General features: G+C 41.4%; 1 protein-coding gene across 7 annotated transcripts in view; it reads right to left on the bottom strand.

Annotated features, from left to right (window-relative positions):
* Window positions 1-21479, bottom strand: part of MYO6 (myosin VI) — a 223367-nt gene that overhangs the window by 140112 nt on the left and 61776 nt on the right. For all 7 annotated transcript variants that reach the window (XR_014471746.1, XM_083177172.1, XM_083177171.1 and 4 more), the window contains exons 2-3: window positions 9354-9498; window positions 1270-1339 (exon numbers count right to left, since the gene is read on the bottom strand). Coding sequence is in view for 6 of the 7 variants with exons in the window: in XM_083177172.1 (XP_083033298.1) it covers window positions 1270-1339; window positions 9354-9470 (187 nt within the window). In the remaining variant the exon portion in view is untranslated. The remainder of the gene's footprint in view (window positions 1-1269; window positions 1340-9353; window positions 9499-21479) is intronic.

The following is a 21479-nucleotide window of genomic DNA, read 5'->3' on the forward strand; positions in this document are numbered from 1 at the left end:
TACGGCGCAGAGAGGGACTACAGACCGGTCAGCTTAAATTAGAGCACAACACGTGTGGTGTTGTCCACACTCCTATTATAATTAATATATCAGCAGTACAATATATTGAAAGGTGGTTTCTCACCCACCCAACCCATTCTGCAGCACTCACCATAGGTAGTGACTCCAGACGGAATCCATAAGTGACAACACCCCGTTACTGAGACCTCAATGTAGCATAATTGTATCCACAATATAAGCAATACAATAAGCTGTAAACGACAGATATCCTGCTAATTGAGCCATAGTCCGTTGTAACATAACAAGTGCTAATTATCGCATCTAGGTAGCTGTCAATTAGGCTGTTTAGAAAAATCTACAAGTACACATAAAAACACAAAAAACTACTCTAAATTGACACATATTATTCCTCGATTATTTTTGTAAAAACCTGAAGGAGAAAACAAAAAGTGTCATTGATATAAGAATAAAATAGAGGGAATTGCTTCTGGAACCCGCACGTGCTTTTTAAAAAACACACTGTTTTCACTTGTGTCCATGTTATATGTTGTATGTCATATTTCGTGTTCTTCATTTTAAATAAAAATAATAAAAGGTATATTTTATGACTCTATTCTCTATAAATGGTGCACCACCATAAGACAATCCGTTTTCTTTCCTCCCATTAAACACTGTATATGTGCACAGTGTCCCATCGCATGGCCCGCTGCTCTCGGCACACTATTGTATTCTAAATCTAGGACCACTGGGATAGTAAAGTATGATCCAAGTGGACCTGCACCAAGAAATCTTGAAAAAAACTCCTGTCAACCATGTGACCATCGACCATGGTCCTGACGATTGCCCGCTGGCATCTAACTAGTGTTGCTGCCGCTCTAGCGGCCACCGACTATCTTTAGCCATCCAACTCAGCGGGGTTAACTAAGGATGGTCAACCACAACACCGGCATCTGGATACACTTAGTCACATTAGCCATGTATCAGGACACAACTGTATATGATTTTTATCATCTTGGTAGCCAAATGGCAACTAATTCTCTGCATGTGTGCTTTTAGCACTGCTATTTTTGTGTTACAGAATTATTATTTTTGTTTTATAAATATAATTTATAAATAATCTTTTATTTAAAAAAAAAAGTGGTCCTTTAAAAAGAATTAAGGCGGATAATATTGTGAATTGTGAGCTAGTTAGGAAACAAGGTTACATCCTATGTGTTAAATTTGTTTAGAACTATAACCACAATCATTGAATTCCAGAAAACTACTCACAGTTGTCCTCCACATGTTTTGTAGTGTCTTCTTCAGCAGGGAACACCTGATTTATAGCTGCCAAAAATACCTGTGTGATTAAAACAAAAACAAATGTACATTATGGTAATAATAGAACATACAGTATATTGTAAACTAGCTGCGGTACGCGGCGTTGCTCAGGTTCAGAACACACGCCCATGTCAAAGGTCTGGCCGGTTTACACCAACTTGACATCAGACAGAGGTCCTGGCCACTCCAATATGTATCTCAGACCATTTGACATCCCTCTCTGATATTCTCATCCAAATCTGTCCAGACGATGGCCCTGAACATGCTGCCCATGCAAATGTGCATGGCATACACCTCTCTGTGGTCGCTCCTGGATCTGACCACATTTTTTCTTAAAGCTCATGTCCTCTACCCTCTCTATGTAACACAATTTTGCCATATCTTGCTTCTATGACCCACTTTGTGTATCGGGATTGGGGGGTCTTAGTGGCAATGAACCTAATCTGGACCCAATCAAGCATACCGGACAAACAAACAGACAAATAACAGAAGACAAATCTGTAAGAGATCGTGGCTCTGGGGATCCTGCTCCTCCCACTATATATAATTTTAAGTCTGTGGCTTCCTGCTGCCTCAATTACCCTCCTCACATCATGTCAGTCACATGCAGCTCCTGTCCTCACCAACGCACCTCTCATCCCCTGATATACTCTGTGCTGCTAGGGACCTTGCTCCTCCCACTATGTAACTTTCAGTCTGTGGCTTTTTGCTGCCTCCATTCCCCCTCCGCACATCATGTCACTGCCACAAATCACATTATTTATTTAAAGTTTCTTATATAGTGCAGCATATTTGTTGATATTTACATTTATGCAGCCCTATCTTTACTGGCACATCATGCATCTTCTGATATACTCTGTGCTGCTGGGAGACACTGCTCAGTCTCAGTCTGTGGCTTCCTACTGCCTCCAGTCCCCTCCTCACTGTTGCTCAGGTTTGTTTGGTCTTACTTCCATGACCCACTCCTGTGTATTGGACGTACTCATTTTTGGGCCCCCGGGACCACCACGGGGTCGGGATTGGGGGTTTAGAGGCCGTGAACCTAATCTGGACTCAATCAAGCCACCTCACGTTGGTTTCTTCCAAATCAGTCCAACGGTGTCCGAATGCATACCGGGCAAACAAACAAACAAACAAACAAATAACAGACAACAAATATGTAGAGATTCTTCTAGTTTATGGGCCCAATTCACAGAAGGGCACTATCTGCACTAGTATACCATAAATTACAACAAAAAATAAAACCAGAAAAAAACAGGTAGTATGAAATAACATGCATTACTATAAGTTCTTATTTACAGTGCAGATAATTCTGCACGTTTATTAAAACTTGACCGATAAAGTAATTGTTCATTCAGTTTCCCTAAGAATAAGATTTTTATTTTCCCCTGTAGCGAATTCAAAACAAAAAATAAACAAACACTCTATTACAGGGGTGGGCAACTATTTTGGCTGGGGGGCCGCTTAACACTCCCAGTAAATAATCGAGGGCCACATACAAAATATCTTACACAATACACAGCCGTTAACTGCGGAAGGCAACAGGGACAGATATTTAATAAGCAGTGAGTGCCATAGCCTTGGATTATATACATATATATAGTAGTGACTGAAGGATTTTTCAACATGTTATATATGGGCACCAGGGTTGGAGACAAGACAGGGAGAGGCCGCAAGAATAAAAAAATATATATATAATAATAATAATAATTATATATATATATATATATATATATGCACACACACACACATCTATACATTATACAGATATGTGTGTGTCATATATATATATATATATTATATATAATATATATATATATATATATATATATATATATATATATACACACACACACACACACACACACACACACACACACACACACACACACACACATATATACACACACACACAGTACAGTACACAGTACTCATATGCACATGAAATATTTGCTTGTAAGCTTCTTACTTTTGATTTCTATTATTTTTCCAGGGTGTGTGGTGCCTGGAAGACAGGGGAAGCCAGGAGGGAGGAGAATAGCTGCATAACTGTTTGCCTGCCATAGCCCGAGAGCGCCCGCCCTGCACAGCATTACAGGGCTGTGGGAGGGACGCTGTGACGCGGCGGCCGCACCAACCAATGGCGGGGAGGCGGCTGCCGCGTCACCGCGTCCCCTCCCACGCTCCCAGTAATGCCGTGCGCGGCCGCCGCAGTCGGACATTCACGGAGCCGTAAAAGCTCCGGTCGTGGCCACCTCTGCTGATTACATGACAAGCGGCCTAATGCTAGTCGGGCCGCTTGTCATAGTACTAAAGGTATTTGCGGCGGGCCAGTCATAAGTGTCTCGCGGGCCGGATGCGGCCCGCGGGCCGCCTGTTGCCCACCTCTGCTCTATTATGTAGTGTCATTTATTAATAAAACAGTAATTTCACAACTTAAATATACTACTGTATATGCTCATCTAGGCACAGCAATGGTATAAATGAACATAACATTTGAATACTTGTCTTCAGTTGTTATGTTTTTGTATTTAGAAAAAAAAAAAAAAATCCATTAAAAGAGGGTCTAAAACTTAAAACAAATAATAAAAAAAAATGATGATTTCTACTAAATTATAAAGGTCACCAATTGTTTCATAAATTTCTAAGACAGTATTGTGTTGTGTGGGCTAATAGGTTTGTAGCAAATATAATAATGTGACCTCATAAGTAGGGTTTTTATGAACACTTGTGCAGTTTTTAATCTAAAATAAATCTAATCTAAAATAAAAGCCACTGAGGTATCTTGTATTTATGTTAAACTAACACATCAAACACGTGAAATACACAAAATATATTTTATTTGTGCATGAAACAAGGTATCAAACTATGAAACAAAGTTTGTGTACTACTCAGGCACTGAATTTGAATTCCAAGCAATAATTTTCTTGCACATATTTAGTGCCAGTTACATATCATGTCCCCAGTAGTACCAGTTACATATCATATCCCCAGTAGTGCTGGTACAGATGTCCCCAGTAGTGCTGTTAGCAAGTAAAAAAATGTTTTTGTACTTTCTGGAATGTATGGTTTTCAGAATAACTTGGATAATGCAGTGGTTCCCAAACTGTGTGCCGTGGCTCCCTGGGGTGCCTCGGAACACATGCAGGGGTGCCCTGGGTTGGTGGTCCAAGACCAATTCAAATTATTTATGGTTAATTATTTATGGGCAAAACCAGTGCTGGTGGCTGACAATAATAAAATGTGTACAAACAGAACCAAATCCTGCCCGTTACTACATAACTGACCCTAGGAATCGCATATAAACCCAATCTAATTAATTTTTGGGGGGCCTAGGGGTGCCGTGCAAACATTTTGATACTCTAGGGTGCCGTGATAAAAAAAAAGTTTGGGAACCACTGGGATAATGTATATTTGGATAAGGGATACTCAACATGTACTGGAAAGTGACATACAGTAATGGGCCTGATTCAAAGTCACCTGTAAATCATAGCCCAGTGTTTCCCATAGTCGTGAATTCATGTCAAGCACTTCCACGACTCACACCTGTCAAGGAGGCATTTGCACGTCAGGCCTCTCTCTGGTTCAGGCATGTCATTGGCTAATTTCTACACGTGACTAGCCAGGTACTGAGCCATAGCCTCTGTAAAAGCAGAGATATATATAGAGAGATATATAGGGCAGTTTTCAATGCTCCCGATTCACCGGGTTTTTTCGGCGGATCGGGCTGTTTTCGCTCCTTACGGTGAATCTTTTTCACTGAAAATCTGATTCACCCTAATCAATGTTCACCGAAACTCGCCCAAATCTCCGTTTCATGCTTGCTGCAATTCGCTAGTGTATTTCAATGGGGTTTTCACTGGGATTCGCCGAGAGTGTATTCAATGCTAGGATGGAGAACTGCTTTCAGCATGATTTTCGCCATGATTCCCCGTTTTGCATTTGACATCATTTTAAGGTGAACTGGAAAGTGATCTTATAAAATAAAGTTTTTTTGTTTTGGTTTTGGTTTAATAAAATCAGTAATTTTATTCTGTGAAGGGACATGCTATTTTTATTCATGTGCTTGCAGCACTTGAATATACTGTATATTTAATTAAAAATTATATATATATGATATATATATATATATATATATATATATATATATATATATTGCAATTGGTTGAATAGAGGTAAGCGACAGTAAATACCTGTATACTACACAAAATACTTTTTATAATAAAAAAGGTTTATTTTACATATAGAAGGGTGCACAATAGCAGTAAAAATGGAGAACAGACCGAAATACAATTTACATAGAAAAAACACCGAAGTAAAAAATGCGAGATTATTTCAAAAAAGGCCTACAGGTGATGTCGCTAAAAAATGGGGAGGGAAATATAAAAAGGTCTAAAAGTAGAGGACTTATCTTAGTGGAGGAATCAGCAGGCACTACCCAACGCGTTTCGTCTAGGAGACTTCTTCAAGGGGTGAGGGAGAGATGTGCCTGGGGCTCTATTTATTTATATTTATTGTTTTTTTCTCATATTCTAATGTTGTTTTCCCTGCGCTTTTTATCAATGTGAGTCAGCTAATATTAAGCCCTTGAGCTATTATAGTAACAGATGAAAATATGCATAAAGCCATAAATATAAAAATGGAGGACACATCCCACAGGATGTGACCTCATAACCATGTGCATTAGGCACACATGGTATAAATAGAGCCCCAGGCACATCTCTCCCTCACCCCTTGAAGAAGTCTCCTAGACCCTCCCGTCCTCTTCGCTCCATCACTGACCGCCGACTGACCTCTCACCTAATCACCTCCTCCCACTCCCGTGTCCAAGACTTCTCTCGTGCTGCCCCCCTGCACTGGAACAACCTCCTGCCACCCATCAGGCTTTCTGATTCCCTTACCTCCTTCAAGCGCTCCCTCAAAACCCACTTTTTTCGACTAGCCTATCCCTCCTCCTAACCTCTTTTGATCCTCTTATCCTGCCTCCGTTCCCCTCCGTTCCTACTTATCCTATTGTTTTTCGTTCGTCCACCCACCTATTTTTAGTATGTTAACTCTTATGAGTAGGGCCCTCCTTCCTCACGTACTCACCCTACCTCTTTACCTCACCTGTGCTCCTGTCCTGTTCTTCCCTTCCTCTACTTCATCTTCAGTCTCCTCGACAATTTTGACACCTACTTCTGAACTGATGCTGATTTTAGTTCTACCAGCTATACCCCTATTTATACTGTATTTTTCAACACACCCTGTACGTTACCTCGTCATTTTTTTTGTTTGCTATGTACGGCGCTGCGGACACTTTGCGGCGCCTTATAAATAAACGTACTACTACTACTACTACTAGACGAAACGCGTTGGGTAGTGCCTGCTGACTCCTCCACTAAGATAAGTCCTCTACTTTTAGACCTTTTTATATTTCCCTCCCCATTTTTTAGCGACATCACCTGTAGGCCTTTTTAGAAATAATCTCGCATTTTTTACTTCGGTGTTTTTTCTATGTAAATTGTATTTCTGTCTGTTCTTCATTTTTAGTGCTATTGTGCACCCTTCTATATGTAAAATAAACCTTTTTTATTATAAAAAGTATTTTGTGTAGTATACAGGTATTTACTGTCGCTTACCTCTATTCAACCAATTGCAATTGTTTTTGTGACACCCCTCACCAAGGTGCCCATCTTTAGAGGCTAGCTGACATCCCTTTTTTTCTAAAAAGGGTACCAGTATACACTCATTTCTTACTAGAATATTTGAACAGTCTGAGGACACAAGTGGCGCCATACATCTTTTCTTTCCCCATATATATATATATATATATATATATATATATATATATATATATTTATTTATTTATTTTTTTTACACATTCACCAGCAGGGGGCGGGGAACCGCTCATTAAATATTCACTGCACACTGGTCCCGCTCATTACATATGCACGAGAGGGACCAGTGCAGTGGCTCCCTCCTTAGCGCCCCTGCCAGCTCTCCTGGGTGGATGGGGGGGGGGGGCTTGTGCAGCCCCCCCCCCCCCCCCACACACACACACACACACATTCCAACACAGGGAGGCTTCCATCTCCCTGCCTGCCGCCATCCCCGCAGCTCGGTACGTTACCCTGCATCTGTCTGTACCTGAAAAGTGTTTTAATTAAAACTTTATACCTGTTTGATATTGCACTATGGAGCGCTCTTATTCATTCTTCCAGAATCAATCTACCTGTGGAATCCAGGCAATCAAGAGCAGGAGGGTTAACATTCAAACCCAAAGTGCACTTGAGTGAACTGATCGGGACCTGTAACCCCTGTGGACTGCCACTTGTATAACCCAAGGTTTATTATATACACACACACACACAACAAATATTTTTGCAGCAAAGCAGAAATAATAGTCTGCACTCCTCAGGTTTTCTTCAGTGATAAACTTTGTTCGAAATTAATCAAGTTCATACATTACAAGTGACATGATCTCATGAGATGATGTCTCTTCTAAAGTATCAACTTGATTAATTTCTAACAAAGTTTATCACTGAAAAAAACCTGAGGAGTGCCGACTATTATTTCTGCAAAAATATTTGTTGTCTATTTTATTATTGAGCATGGCACCCCAGGAACTTGCCTAATATTGTCCAGATATATAGGGTCCCCAATCCACGCTCAAACTAGTATAAACAGCAACACCTCTGAAAGAGTCTCTGTTAGACAGAATCTAATGTATAGGTATGGTGAAAGAAAGAGTGGTTCAGGGTGCGCTAAGAAATTTATGAACCACTGTATTCAAAAGAAATTTAATACATAGGGTCTAAAGCATAACATAAAAGTTGCCCTTTTAGGCATATAAAAACAAACACACTTTCCATATGCTTATCCATAGTATGTCAATATGGAAATCACTTTGGTTTATTGGCAACAAGAATTTAATCGGTCGGTGTCAGGGGCCCCTGAGTTTTTCCAACAAAGGTGTATTCAGGTGAAACAATAGACCAACGTTTCGGGGCTTAATACCCCCCTTTGTCAAGGTCAAACAAGTGAATCAGGATTGATTATTTTATTTTTTTCTGTGAAAGATGCCACTCTCACTCTGCTGATCATGGCTGTCGGCCCTGAGCTGTGCTGGCCATGAGTTAACCATTCCTGTTGCCATTTCTGAGCAGCAGCTCAGTATTGGCTTGGCACAGCAGGGAATAACTAGGTACATGCCATTACATAAACAATTACTGCTCATTTGCAATGACCTGCACACTGCAGAGGTGGGATGCGGTCAGGATGCAAGCAGGATGCAAGCAGGATGCAGTATACTGACTGCCATCAGAAAACGGACACAGACACTTTGAAACGGGCCAGAATGTCAATGCCGCAATCCAAACAGCCAGCATCCCACTTTGTGAATATGCGGGTGGGATAGCTTGCAGCTAGGGAAGGGGGGGGGGGGGGGTATATTTAAGCGCTTGTGGGGGGAACATCATAATAGACTGCAATAAAGGGATGTTCGATTTACACAGCAGGGTATGGAGGGAAAAGCATTAGCGGGGAGGGTGAGGGTCAGGCTACAGAGGGCAGGGTTACAGTTAGGCTGCTAGAAGGGAGAGTTGGAGGAAAGAAGGACAGTAATTAGAACTACCTGACCCATGTTGGGATACACTACTTCAAGATGCCAGTGTAGTTATTGTGCTAGCATCCCCATCGCCAGTTGTCCATATGTACAGTATCTCTCATGGAATGTATTATACCCACACTTAACGTGGTTATAATGTATCTTTCTTTACCTCTTTGCTGAGGTGAAGAAGGAAGCAGCAGTGCCAAGATATATTATCTAGGTTTTCAAAGTTGGGAAGTGAATCCCCCCTTCTATGATACCTGCCAGACCTCCCACAGCCTAGGGCTCACTTGGCATGCATAAGGTCTCTTGTGAACCATAGAACCCGCAGTCATCACAGCCGGGACAGAGTGGTTTCTGCGGTGGTGTATGGGCAAGTTTAGCACTTTTAGTAACTGTGTTGAAAACTAAAAACAGTCATGGATCATACTGCTAAGCTTACCTTTCCCTTTTGATGTAGCGGTTCAATGGATAAAGAATCCGGCCCTATGTCCACAATGTTACCCAACTGAAAGCCATCAGTTGGGTGTGGCGCCCAGACTGGCTTTCCATCCTCCATGGTGTTCTCCCGCTGGTCTCACGCTTTACTAAATAAGAAAGAGAACAAAAAGACATTAATTCCACTTTTTCAAAGGTGGCGGCTCAAAACAATGAGGCCAAAAGGTGTATCTAGTCAGATGTCAAGAGGCTAAAGGCCCCCATACACTAATGCGACTTCTCAGAGGTGGAAGTTGCATAAGATTATCCTTAAATTGCCCTTCAGCTTCTCAGGCGGCCAGATCATATACGATACATCATATGCAGTCCTTTTGCATATGATGTATCGTATTCGAACTCACCAAGGGCTGGAAGATCCAATAAATCTATAGTGCAGCCCTTACATTCTCTGGCTCCGAATACAGTGCTTACGGGACCATGCATCGGATTCGGAGCTGAAACATGTGTGATTTGACACTTCTCAACCAAATTTTCAGCCCGATCCATCGGATTCGAATGAAAAGGGCTCAAATCACAGTAGTGCATGATACAGGTGGAGCCACAACCACCGGTTGTGCTGGCATGGAAGGCGCCATTCGCAAAGAAATGGGCACAGAAGTATCTCACATGCCTGCGAATGGGTCGCGCAAGCGTCTCAGACACACGCCAGGCAATTTGCCGGGAGCCAATCAGATGAGAGCTGCTCCATCAGTAATCAAACTAGAGAAGTCACAAGCTGAAAATGGCCCAGTAAGTATACAGTGTTAACAGAAGCAAAAACGCAAACAAAGAGATAATAAACCTTTAAAAAAAAAAAAAGTGTGAGAGTCTGGTCAAAGGAGACACCAACTGATCATCTAAATTGTTTTTGCTCAGTATTCACTACCGAAAGAAAAGAGAGGAGGTTAAGTTGCAAGCACATTAGTTACATACAAAGAGAACTCTCAAAACTGAAAGCTGATAAATCAATGGACCAGACTGGAATACATAAAAGAGCTTCAAGGAGGGGTCGTCGATGTAGCATATCTAGAATTTAGTAAGGCTTCCTACACTGTCCCACATCAAAGGCTGATAAAATCAAAGAGCGTGGGTTTGGATTCTTAGGGGTAAATAAAAGCAGTGTTTATAAAATCTTTGTTAGCGACCGGGCAAATGGTATAGAAGGGAAAGTATGCCTTTTTTGCATAAAATTATGCAATAGGATATAAAATAGGAAGGCCTAGCCTGGGATTTGCAGGATACTGAGATTTTGGCCTAAAATTGTCTGAATTTGAATACCGGATTGGAGCTTACAATGTCAGGATTTCAGAATTAGTTTGCGCATGTGCATTTTTTAAATATATTTACACACCAGCCAGCACTAAACACCTGCAATACATGGCTCAAATGTTGATCGGCTGCCCCTGCCCCCAGCTGTGCCCCAAAAATCTCTAGTTGGCTGCACCACTCCCATCCGCACTGTGTTCAAGAAAAGGAGGACCAAAGGAGGGAGTCCTGGCGCTGCCTGCCACAGTGCCACAACTGCTCACACCCACACACAGTGCGCTGCCTGCACACCACGTTTACAAATAACAAACAATAAACTAAAACACTTTTGCCCCTTTCCCACTGCAGCTAAAAAATGGTAAATTGCTGATTTTCAGCGCAATTTACCGTTTTAAGGCTGCAGTGGGAAAGTGCCAGAGTTGAAATACCGTTTAAAGTTAAATGGTATTTCAACCCGTTTTTAAAGCAGAGTCCTACACGTTAAAATAACGATTAAGAGGCAGTGGGAATGCCTTTTTAAACGTTATTTAGCCTCCAGGCAGTCCCAGTGCCTGACGAGAACTAGCAGTTCTCACTTTGTGCATGTGTAATGAGTGCACGTGCATAATAATGAGCCGCTCATTACATATGCGCATATGTTATGCGCACTAGTTCTCATCAGGCACTGGGACTCCCTGGACCCTGCATGGACCCCCGCTGCCCTGCATCCCCGCCTGGATCCCCGAGCAGGTAAATACAAGGGGAGGGGAGGTGGGGGCACAGGACAGGTACGGGGGGTAAGGCACTCTTTACACTTGGGTGGGGGGGGGGGGGTTAGGCACTCTTTACACTGGGGGGGGGGGGGTTAGGCACTCTACATTTTACACGGTTCACTGCAATGGGAATGGTACTTAAATGGTATTTAAAACGGTAATCTGCTGCAGTGGGAATGCTAATACCGTTTTAAATACCATTTAAGATTACCAGTACTTTAAACTGGTCTGCAGTGGGAAAGCAGCATTTGAGATGGCCTACCAACAAATATGATGATTACTACATTTACGTTTATGAATCCACTAATGATGATTACTTGTTTTAAATGTTTTAATGTGTACTGGGCAGTAGTATAAAGTTTTTTATTGGTCAAATTAGAGCAAATTATCTTCTCTAGCGTGGTCTATATATTTTTCTTTCTACATTATAGCACGAAGTAGTGGAACCGAAAGCATTGCACTGGAATTGACAGAGGAGGAAAGCAGGATGAAAAAGGGCAAAATGCATTAGGTCGATGTAGAAAAAAAAAATCGACACAATCAAAAGGTCGACATGAAAAAGGATGCTAGTTTGACACAAATTTTTACAAAAAAATAAGGGATGGTGTTCACACTTAACCATCCCAGTGGACAAGAAGGGAGAATATAAGTGTGCTGAGCACAGCGAGCTATGTAAGGAGACACAGTATACTTATACAGTGTAAACGTTTACCTGAGTCGACATAAGTACAAAAACATGAAAAAAAAATCAGGTCAACCATTTCCATGTTAAACTATTGCTTGTGTCAACCCTTTGGCCATGTCGACCTTTTTAATGTATCGATCATTTGCCTGTCGAAAAAAAGTGGTCGACCTACTGACAATCAACCGTAAATGTGTTGACCCTATACCCATACCCAATATAGGAGTCACTATTTCAGGTAACAAAGGCAAGAAGCAATGTAACAAAGCAACGAAGAAGACAAATCATATGCTTGGTTGCATAGGGTGAGGAATTATTAGCGGAAAGTTAAGTTCTGGAGGTCATATCTTCAGAAGGATACCATTACATTAAAGGCAGTACACAAACTACTACAACTATAATGGTGCATGGGGTACACCACTAAACACAGTAAAGACCACAAGATCTGAATACAGTATGCATAGTTTGGAGCAGAGTAGACAAAGGTGGGACGGTTATGTATAAATCATAGACAGACCCATCATAGACAGTCATATGGTCAACAGGGTCAAAAGGTCGACAGGGTCTTAAGGTCGACAGGGTCTTAAGGTCGACAGGTAAAAGGTCGACAGGGTCTTAAGGTCGACAGGTAAAAGGTCGACAGGTAAAAGGTCGACAGGTAAAAGGTCGACATGGTTAAATGGTCGACGTGGGAAAGGTTGACCTGGTCAAAAGGTCGACATGTGAAAGGGTCGACATGGAAAAAGTTTGGCGTGCGTTTTTACCGTTTTAAGGGTGTCTGTGTCAACATAGGTCGACATGGACACTGTCTAAGTGTACCGCTGCGCTCGCCATGCTTCGGGCTCGGTGCCTCGCTGCGCTTGGCACACTATTTTATTCTCCCTCCATGCCCTAGTGGATGGTAGGGCATGAAATACAGCTTGTCGGCACATGTCGGTTGAAACTTTTGTAAAAAAATGCATGTCGACCTTTTCCATGATGACCTTTTGACCATGTCGACCTATTGAAGACATCATTCAAAATGAAGACCACAACGAAACACGCTCTGAAAGGAGGTAGGTTCCATCAGAGGCTAAGGGCCAGATTCTCTAAGCTTCAAAAGTGATAAAATGGAGAGTGATAAACAGCCAGCCAATCAGCTCCTACCTGCCATGTCACAGACTGTGTTTGAAAAATGTGAGGCAGGAGCTGATTGGCTGACTGTTTATCACTCTCCATTTTATCACTTTTGAAGCTTAGAGAATCTGGTCCTCCAAGAGTAGAGTAACTTAAACATGCTTTAGATCAGGCTTGTCCAACCCACGGCCCGCGGGCCGCATGCGGCTCAGGTCGGGTAGTAATGCGGCCCAGTGCATTTTAAGAAATTCTAAGTATAATATATTTAGGGCAACTACCTGGTCCGCAGCAGCGTCTCCGTGCTGGCCGCGACACTGTGCCCAAAGTAAAGATGGCCGTGGCCAGCATCAAGTTCTCCCAAACCTAAAATGGCCGCGGAAGCGCTGGTGCGAATGCGCAGGCGCACTCAGCTGCTCCCACGGTCCGAAGGACGTCTGAGCTGGCGCTTCCCCCACGTGATCCGTCCCAGCAGCGCGCAGGGCTGGATGATGATCTGATGGGGGCATTATGAATATAAGTGGCATTACCAGGGGGCATTATGAATATAAGTGGCATTACCAGGGGGCATTATGAATATAAGTGGCATTACCAGGGGGCATTATGAATATAATGCCCCCTGGTAATGCCACTTATATTCATAATGCCCCCTGTAGTGATCACTCACCACAGCTGTTGACACAGGGGATGAGTGCAGCAATTCACAAAGAATATATAGAAAAATATCCTGCACTTCACAATCATGCCTTATATATGTCATCGCTATTTGGTAGCACCTACATTTGTGAGCAGCTATTTTCAAGGATGAAGCACACAAAGAATAAAACTAGAACCAAAATATCTGATGAGCACCTTGAGCACTCGCTGAGAATTGCAACAAGTTCCATCGAAGCAAATCTGGATGCATTGGTGGCTGAGAAACAATGTCAAACATCTCACTAACTTCATTTTCAAGTAAGTTTAATATGTTAATATGTTAACTATGTTTTCTATGTTTTTTTGGATGATCAGGTATCGTTACTGTTATTTTATTTTATGTGCGGCCCAAACCAAATTTTCGACTTCTAATGTGTCCCAGGGAAGGTGAAAGGTTGGACACCCCTGCTTTAGATAGACTAACAAAGAACTAAGGATCAAAAAAATAAACTCATCCTTTGTCAAATTCATCTGGAAGTACAAACAACATAGAATAGGCCTGTTTATACTCAACAACCCACATTTACTGGAGGAATTAACCTTACTTAGCTCATTACAATCATGCAGCCTTGCTACAACACCTTCGTGACTGGTTACATAACACTTGTATTTAAACGGATTCTCGTTTGGAAGAGAGTTTCTTATAAGATTTAAATGTTGTTTCCTTCCTCTGTGCCCATGACCAGGAGATAGCCAATAAAATATGGGAAAACACATAGCTGTGAAATACTCGCAATATATGGCATATATTGAGACATAAAAAAAGGCTAAAGGCTCATAAAACACTCTCTTATGTCTCCATAATCCAAACTTCAATCACAATCGTTATAAAACATTTATTTTGTTTCATCCAGATGAGTTGATTGCATTGATTGCTTTGTAGATAGCAATTCCAAGAGGCCTCTCATAATCTGTCACACAGTTGACGAATATGTCTATCTACCTTCCCTATTGCTTATTGTCAAACACAACATTAGGTAGTTAAGGTACGTTATTCTGATGTTTTCGGACCAGAATTGGAGTAACTCATTTGATAAGTTTTTAGGTTATCCCCACCAAAATGCAAAGCCATCACTAGACATTGCAACATGTCACCGAGGCCCACTTCAGTGGCATCAACATTTTCCTGACAGTGGGTTTTAGTGAAGACTCTGACTCCTGTCATATAAATCCTGTTAGTTCATAGGAGATTATTTTTATACATACAGCACAGGATATCAGTCCACAACCTAGTTATGTGATGGGATCCTCCTCCTCCTTCTCCTCCTCACATAGGCCCTTATTCTAGTTGACTCTGTCGGATGCGTATTTCAGACGGCCACCGAGTGTTCTTAGCCCCGCCTACCGTACGGAACGCACAGAACGTCCGAATGCGGTAAGACACCAAGCAAATGGAGTGGATGTTTCATGTGAACACCTCCCCCATCTGTGGGAACCTTCCTAATTCTCCGATGGTCACTGACCATCGAATGATGGACCGAGCAGTCAGGCAGCCCCGAGTGCTCAAGACCTGGAGTTCGGCTGCTAAAAGAAAAACTATTTTACAAGTCTGGAATCATCCAGAAATATCACCATTTCCCCTATTCAAAGAAAAAATATCCTGTTTCGAATGGATTGAATAGCAGCTTCCCTAAGTAAAGAATCTAGAGTTCTCCAGACTAAATAGTTTCTTATTAAATGCTTCTCGACAACTTTGCGGTATTTAACAAGATTGGTTGTCAACGACCCAACAATATAGTTGGGACATTTCTTATAGTGTTAGGCGCAGCTTGTCCTAGGTCCTGCTTTATGTATTATGTCAATATTTACTGCATTTCTTATGTACCTGCATGCATCCTAAAAGTATCACTGTAATTATTTTATTTTGTTATTGTGTATTATGCATCAAAGGTCATTGATGATATATCTATATCCTCCCTCTGAATGTCTTTTGAAAAAAAAAGTTGGGAAAACAAAATAGCTGACTTATTTAAAACTGGAAAGGGTTACAAAAACGTTTGTGGGGTTTATTTATGTTTAGCTATGAGAAGCATTGTCCTTTTAAATTTATTTTTGAAACACAAGGAAGCAGTGGCTTGCAATAAATAAATAAATACCTTGATGTTCAACAGTCCACCATAAAACAAACTGAAAATTCCAAAATTTAACAAGACATTTTGCATAAGAATGTATACTCCATATACTAAGCGATCATTCTTTTTTGCCCTACTGTAATATTGCTATTCAAGATATCATTGATGATGCCAGCTCACACGGGTGCTAATAATGTCCTCAGTCATCTGTACACATTTTGACTATGTCACCAAGGACTGCATGTAAGGAGAGAGGACCTGATGGCATCACTGAACAATATTGTTAATGATATTGTTAAGTTTGTATGTAGTATATTTTTCACTGAGCGTTCAAGGAGAACAGTTGACGACATTGCTCATGAAGCGAATCATTTAGTGCAGGCATGTCCAAACTTTGGCCCTCCAGCTGTTGTGAAACTACAAGTCCCAGCATGCCTTGCCACAGGGAATGCTAAAACTATAGCAAGGCATGCTGGGATGTGTATTTTCACAACAGCTGGAGAGTCACAGTTTCAACATTCTGATTTAAAATCCCCCCCCCAAAAATAAAAAAACACATGTAAAATATACAGGCCTCTATATTACAGGTAGGTTACCAAAACTTAAATGAAAAAGTTAGGGAAAATGATTAACATTTAAAAATGAAAGCACCGGGCAGCATGGTTTCACGGTAGATAGAAGATATTGGACTAACAGCACTGGTTGGTATACTGCCTTAATCCGAGAGTATGAGTTTGTTTCTAAAATAAAATAGATGCATACAGGCCCCTGGGTCCAGGGCAGCCCAGACCGCACACCCTGCACCCATATTATTATACCTACACATCCAGAGTCCAATATACACACAAAGTCCCAATACAGACTCTCACCACTACAATTCACCTTGAACGCAGGTGCAAAGCTACTCTCTCACCAGATGATGATCTTCTTAAAAAAACTGCTCTGTCAGTCCCCCTATTGGCTACCTGTATTATACCACATTCACTATACAATACTTTTACTTACATACAAGGCCATAAATCAAACTACACCAAGGTACAGCTCTACTCTTATCTCAAAATATCTCCCAAGCCGACCTCTTTACAAGATCAATGTCCATCATCCACACATTATTCACTCCCATTCACGATTGCAGGATGTTCTTTTAGCTTCACCAACTCTGTGGAATGCCCTTCCATGCACAATGAGACTCTCCTCTAGTCTTCAAACCTTTAGGCATTCCCTGAAATATAGCCTGTAATAAAATTCTGGAACAAGCCACATAACCTTCATAAACGTGTCCTATCCAATTACATAGCCCCTGTAAAGTTCAAACATATCCTAACTTATTTTCTCTCTCACTTTCCCATCCTCCTTGACTCAGGTCAACATTGCTGGGTCACCATATTATACAGCCCACCAATATGCTATGCAAACTGGTGGACCATTATGCAATAGATAACACCTATCCTTGTGTATCAATGCTTATGTGTGTAAGCTTCCGAGCAGGGCCTTCATATCATTTTGATGGTCTGTAGCTGCCCAGGTTGTTTTCATCACTGTTTCCATTTCTAAAGTGCAATGGTATTTTACATTATTAACCTGTTAACAAATAATAAAAATATTACAACATTTTAGCGGTTTTGATTAGAACCTTCTCCTTCATGTTGCCTGCTCCTGGTTGGCTGCTGGGGAACGCCCTGGATAGGTCACCTATCCCAGTGACCTATCCAGCATCAACCTAGCATCAAGCTACGCCTCCCTCAGTGAGGCAAATCTGCTAGCTGTCTCCCTTGCTGTGTTTTACAGTATTATTGGTCACAGTGCAGCTCTGTTCCCAGCTCCAGACCGTTTCTGGTCACAGGGGGGATACGGGTGTGGATTTTTAGATTAACCGTAATTAGGTCAACCTTTCACTGTGCCGGTCATTAACATGCAACTCTTTTGCCAATAGACCACGTTGAACTTTTTCATGTGTCAACCAATAGTGGTCAACCTAATCATGGTTGACCCATCGACCGGATTACAGGGAAGGCTAAACTCGTAGCTCCCTTACCTCTCGTCTTTCCATGATAGTCCAAGTATTTTCAGATGAGCGCTTTAAATTTGGGGTGTTTTGACTATAAACATTTGTCAAAACTCTGGAGTGGGTACTTCTGTAGTTTCATGGCGCCGTGCTACTTCCGGGTTCTACGCTCGCCACGAAATATGTCAAAAAAAGTAACTTAACTCCATGCCAACATGGATAGTTCATACCCCCACTATCCATGTTGGCATGGAGTTGATTTTAAATAGCGTGGCGAGCCACCGAGCCCGCAGCGTGGGCGAGCGAAGCGAGCCCCGCAAGGGGACTCAGACGCACTGGTGCCGTGAAACTACAGAAGTACCCTGGAGTGTACTAGAGAGTGACAGGTGAGGCCCTGCCTTTATTGACGGCATGTCCCTGCCATACACAGACACTCTCCTCTCTTAAGGTGGCAAAAGCCGATATATCGAATGCAGCCTCACATGCAATACCCCAGCAACTCCGTATAAAATCACTTTGTATACAATGTATCGTATGTGATCCCATTCACTTCTCCAGGATATAATGTATGCTTGGTGAAGCATTGATCATCTCTGGTTGCGTTCGGATGTGCACAATACCGCCAATCGGATTGGAATCGCAGGTAAATAACATACGATTTTACACTTTTCACAATATTTCTCGGCCCAATGGATTGAAATCGCACTAGTGTGTTGGGGCCTTATGAATAACAAAATATTCTTTCTCTGAACAATGCTGTGTAAATAAATGAAGAATATATATATCAAAATAGGATTCATTTCTGAATGCTTATGCACATGTAGATGTTTTGATATCAACCCTAATGAATAATGCATAAAGAATTTTTATTTTATTTTATTTTTTTATCATTAACCCCTTCCTGACAGAGCTAGTTTTTGCGTTCCTGACAGAGCCATTTTTTTCAAATCTGACATGTCTCACTTAAGTGGGGATAACTTTTTTTTGCTTTTACTTATCCCAGTGATTTTGAGATTGTTTTTTCGTGACACATTGTACTTCAAATTAGTGGTAAATTTGGGTCGATACAGTCTGTGTTTTTTTGTGAAAAATACCAAAATGTCGTGAAAAAATGGAAAATTTAGCGATTTGCAAAATGTTAAATTTTCTGCTTGTGAGACAAATAATCATACCACTCAAAATAGTTAATAACTAACATAGACCATATGTCTACTTTATATTTCCATCATTATTTCAACTTCCTTTTAATTTTTTTGGACACTAGGAGGCTTACAATATGAATAGCAAATTCTCAAATTTTCAAGAAAATTTCAAACACTGATTTTTTTAGGGACCAGTTCAGTTCTGATGTGACTTTGAGGGACTTGTATGTGAGACACCCCCATAAATGATGCCATTTCAAAAACTGCACCCCTCACAGTATTCAAAACAGCATTTTGGAAGTTTGTTAACCCTTTAGGTGTTTCACAGGAATTAAAACAAAGTGTAGGTGAAATTTCAAAATTTCATTTTTTTTGCAGATTTGCAATTTTAATACATTTTTCTAAGGAACACAGTACATTTTACTAGAGAAATGTGACTAAAAATTGATTCCCCCAATTCTTTTGTTTTCATAAATATCCTATATGTGGCCCTAGTGTGCACGTTGACCAAACCACAGGCTTCATAATAGAAGGAGCACCTACTTGATTTTGGAGACTCCTTTTTATGAGATTATTTTTTAGGCACCATGTAGGTTTCTAGGCACCATAAGATGCTAAAATTTAGGAACCCCCCCACAAGTGACCCCATTTTGCAAACTACACCCCTCAGGGAATTCATCTAGGGGTATAGTGTACATTTCAAACCCCCAGGGGTTTCACCAATTGTGGTACAACTGGGCAGTGAAAATGAAAAATTAAATTTTTTACACAAAAATGCAGTTCTGGCTCAAAATTTTTCATTTTCAGAAGGAATGAAGGAGACAAAGCCCCCCAAAATCTGTGCCCCAATTTCTCCCGAGTACGGCAATGCCTCACATGTGACCAAAAAATACCAGTTGGGTGCATGGCAGGACTCAGAAGGGAAGGAGTGATTTTTGGATTTTGCAGCTCAGATTCTGGTGGAATTTTGGTGGGTGCTATGTCGCATTAGCAAGACCCCCCAAGCACCAATACAGTGGAACCCCCCCACAAGTCACCCCATTTTGCAAACTACACCCCTCAGGGAATTCATCTAGGGGTATAGTGTACATTTCAAACCCCCAGGGGTTTCACCAATTTTGATACAAGTGGGCAGTGAAAATGAAAAATTACATTTTTTTACACAAAAATGCAGTTCTGGCTCAAAATTTTTCATTTTCAGAAGGTATGAAGGAGAAAAAGCACCCCAAAATCTGTGCCCCAATTTCTCCCGAGTACGGCAATGCCTCACATGTGACCAAAAAATACCAGTTGGGTGCATGGCAGGACTCAGAAGGGAAGGAGTGATTTTTGGATTTTGCAGCACAGATTTTGGTGGAATGAATGGTGGGTGCTATGTTGCACCAATACAGTGGAACCCCCCCACAAGTCACCCCATTTTGCAAAGTACACCCCTCAGGGAATTCATCTAGGGGTATAGTGTACATTTCAAACCCCCAGGGGTTTCACCAATTTTGATACAAGTGGGCAGTGAACATGAAAAATTACATTTTTTTACACAAAAATGCAGTTCTGGCTCAAAATTTTTCATTTTCAGAAGGTATGAAGGAGAAAAAGCACCCCAAAATCTGTGCCCCAATTTCTCCCGAGTACGGCAATGCCTCACATGTGACCAAAAAATACCAGTTGGGTGCATGGCAGGACTCAGAACGGAAGGAGTGATTTTTTGGATTTTGCAGCTCAGATTCTGGTGGAATTTTGGTGGGTGCTATGTCGCATTAGCAAGACCCCCCAAGCACCAATACAGTGGAACCCCCCCACAAGTCACCCCATTTTGCAAACTACACCCCTCAGGGAATTCATCTAGGGGTATAGTGTACATTTCAAACCCCCAGGGGTTTCACCAATTTTGATACAAGTGGGCAGTGAACATGAAAAATTACATTTTTTTACACAAAAATGCAGTTCTGGCTCAAAATTTTTAATTTTCAGAAGGTATGAAGGAGAAAAAGCACCCCAAAATCTGTGCCCCAATTTCTCCCGAGTACGGCAATGCCTCACATGTGACCAAAAAATACCAGTTGGGTGCATGGCAGGACTCAGAAGGGAAGGAGTGATTTTTGGATTTTGCAGCTCAGATTCTGGTGGAATTTTGGTGGGTGCTATGTCGCATTAGCAAGACCCCCCAAGCACCAATACAGTGGAACCCCCCCACAAGTCACCCCATTTTGCAAACTACACCCCTCAGGGAATTCATCTAGGGGTATAGTGTACATTTCAAACCCCCAGGGGTTTCACCAATTTTGATACAAGTGGGCAGTGAACATGAAAAATTACATTTTTTTACACAAAAATGCAGTTCTGGCTCAAAATTTTTAATTTTC

This window comes from Crinia signifera, chromosome 3 (assembly GCF_055691185.1).
Source record: "Crinia signifera chromosome 3, ASM5569118v1, whole genome shotgun sequence".
Classification (NCBI taxonomy): Eukaryota; Metazoa; Chordata; class Amphibia; order Anura; family Myobatrachidae; genus Crinia; species Crinia signifera.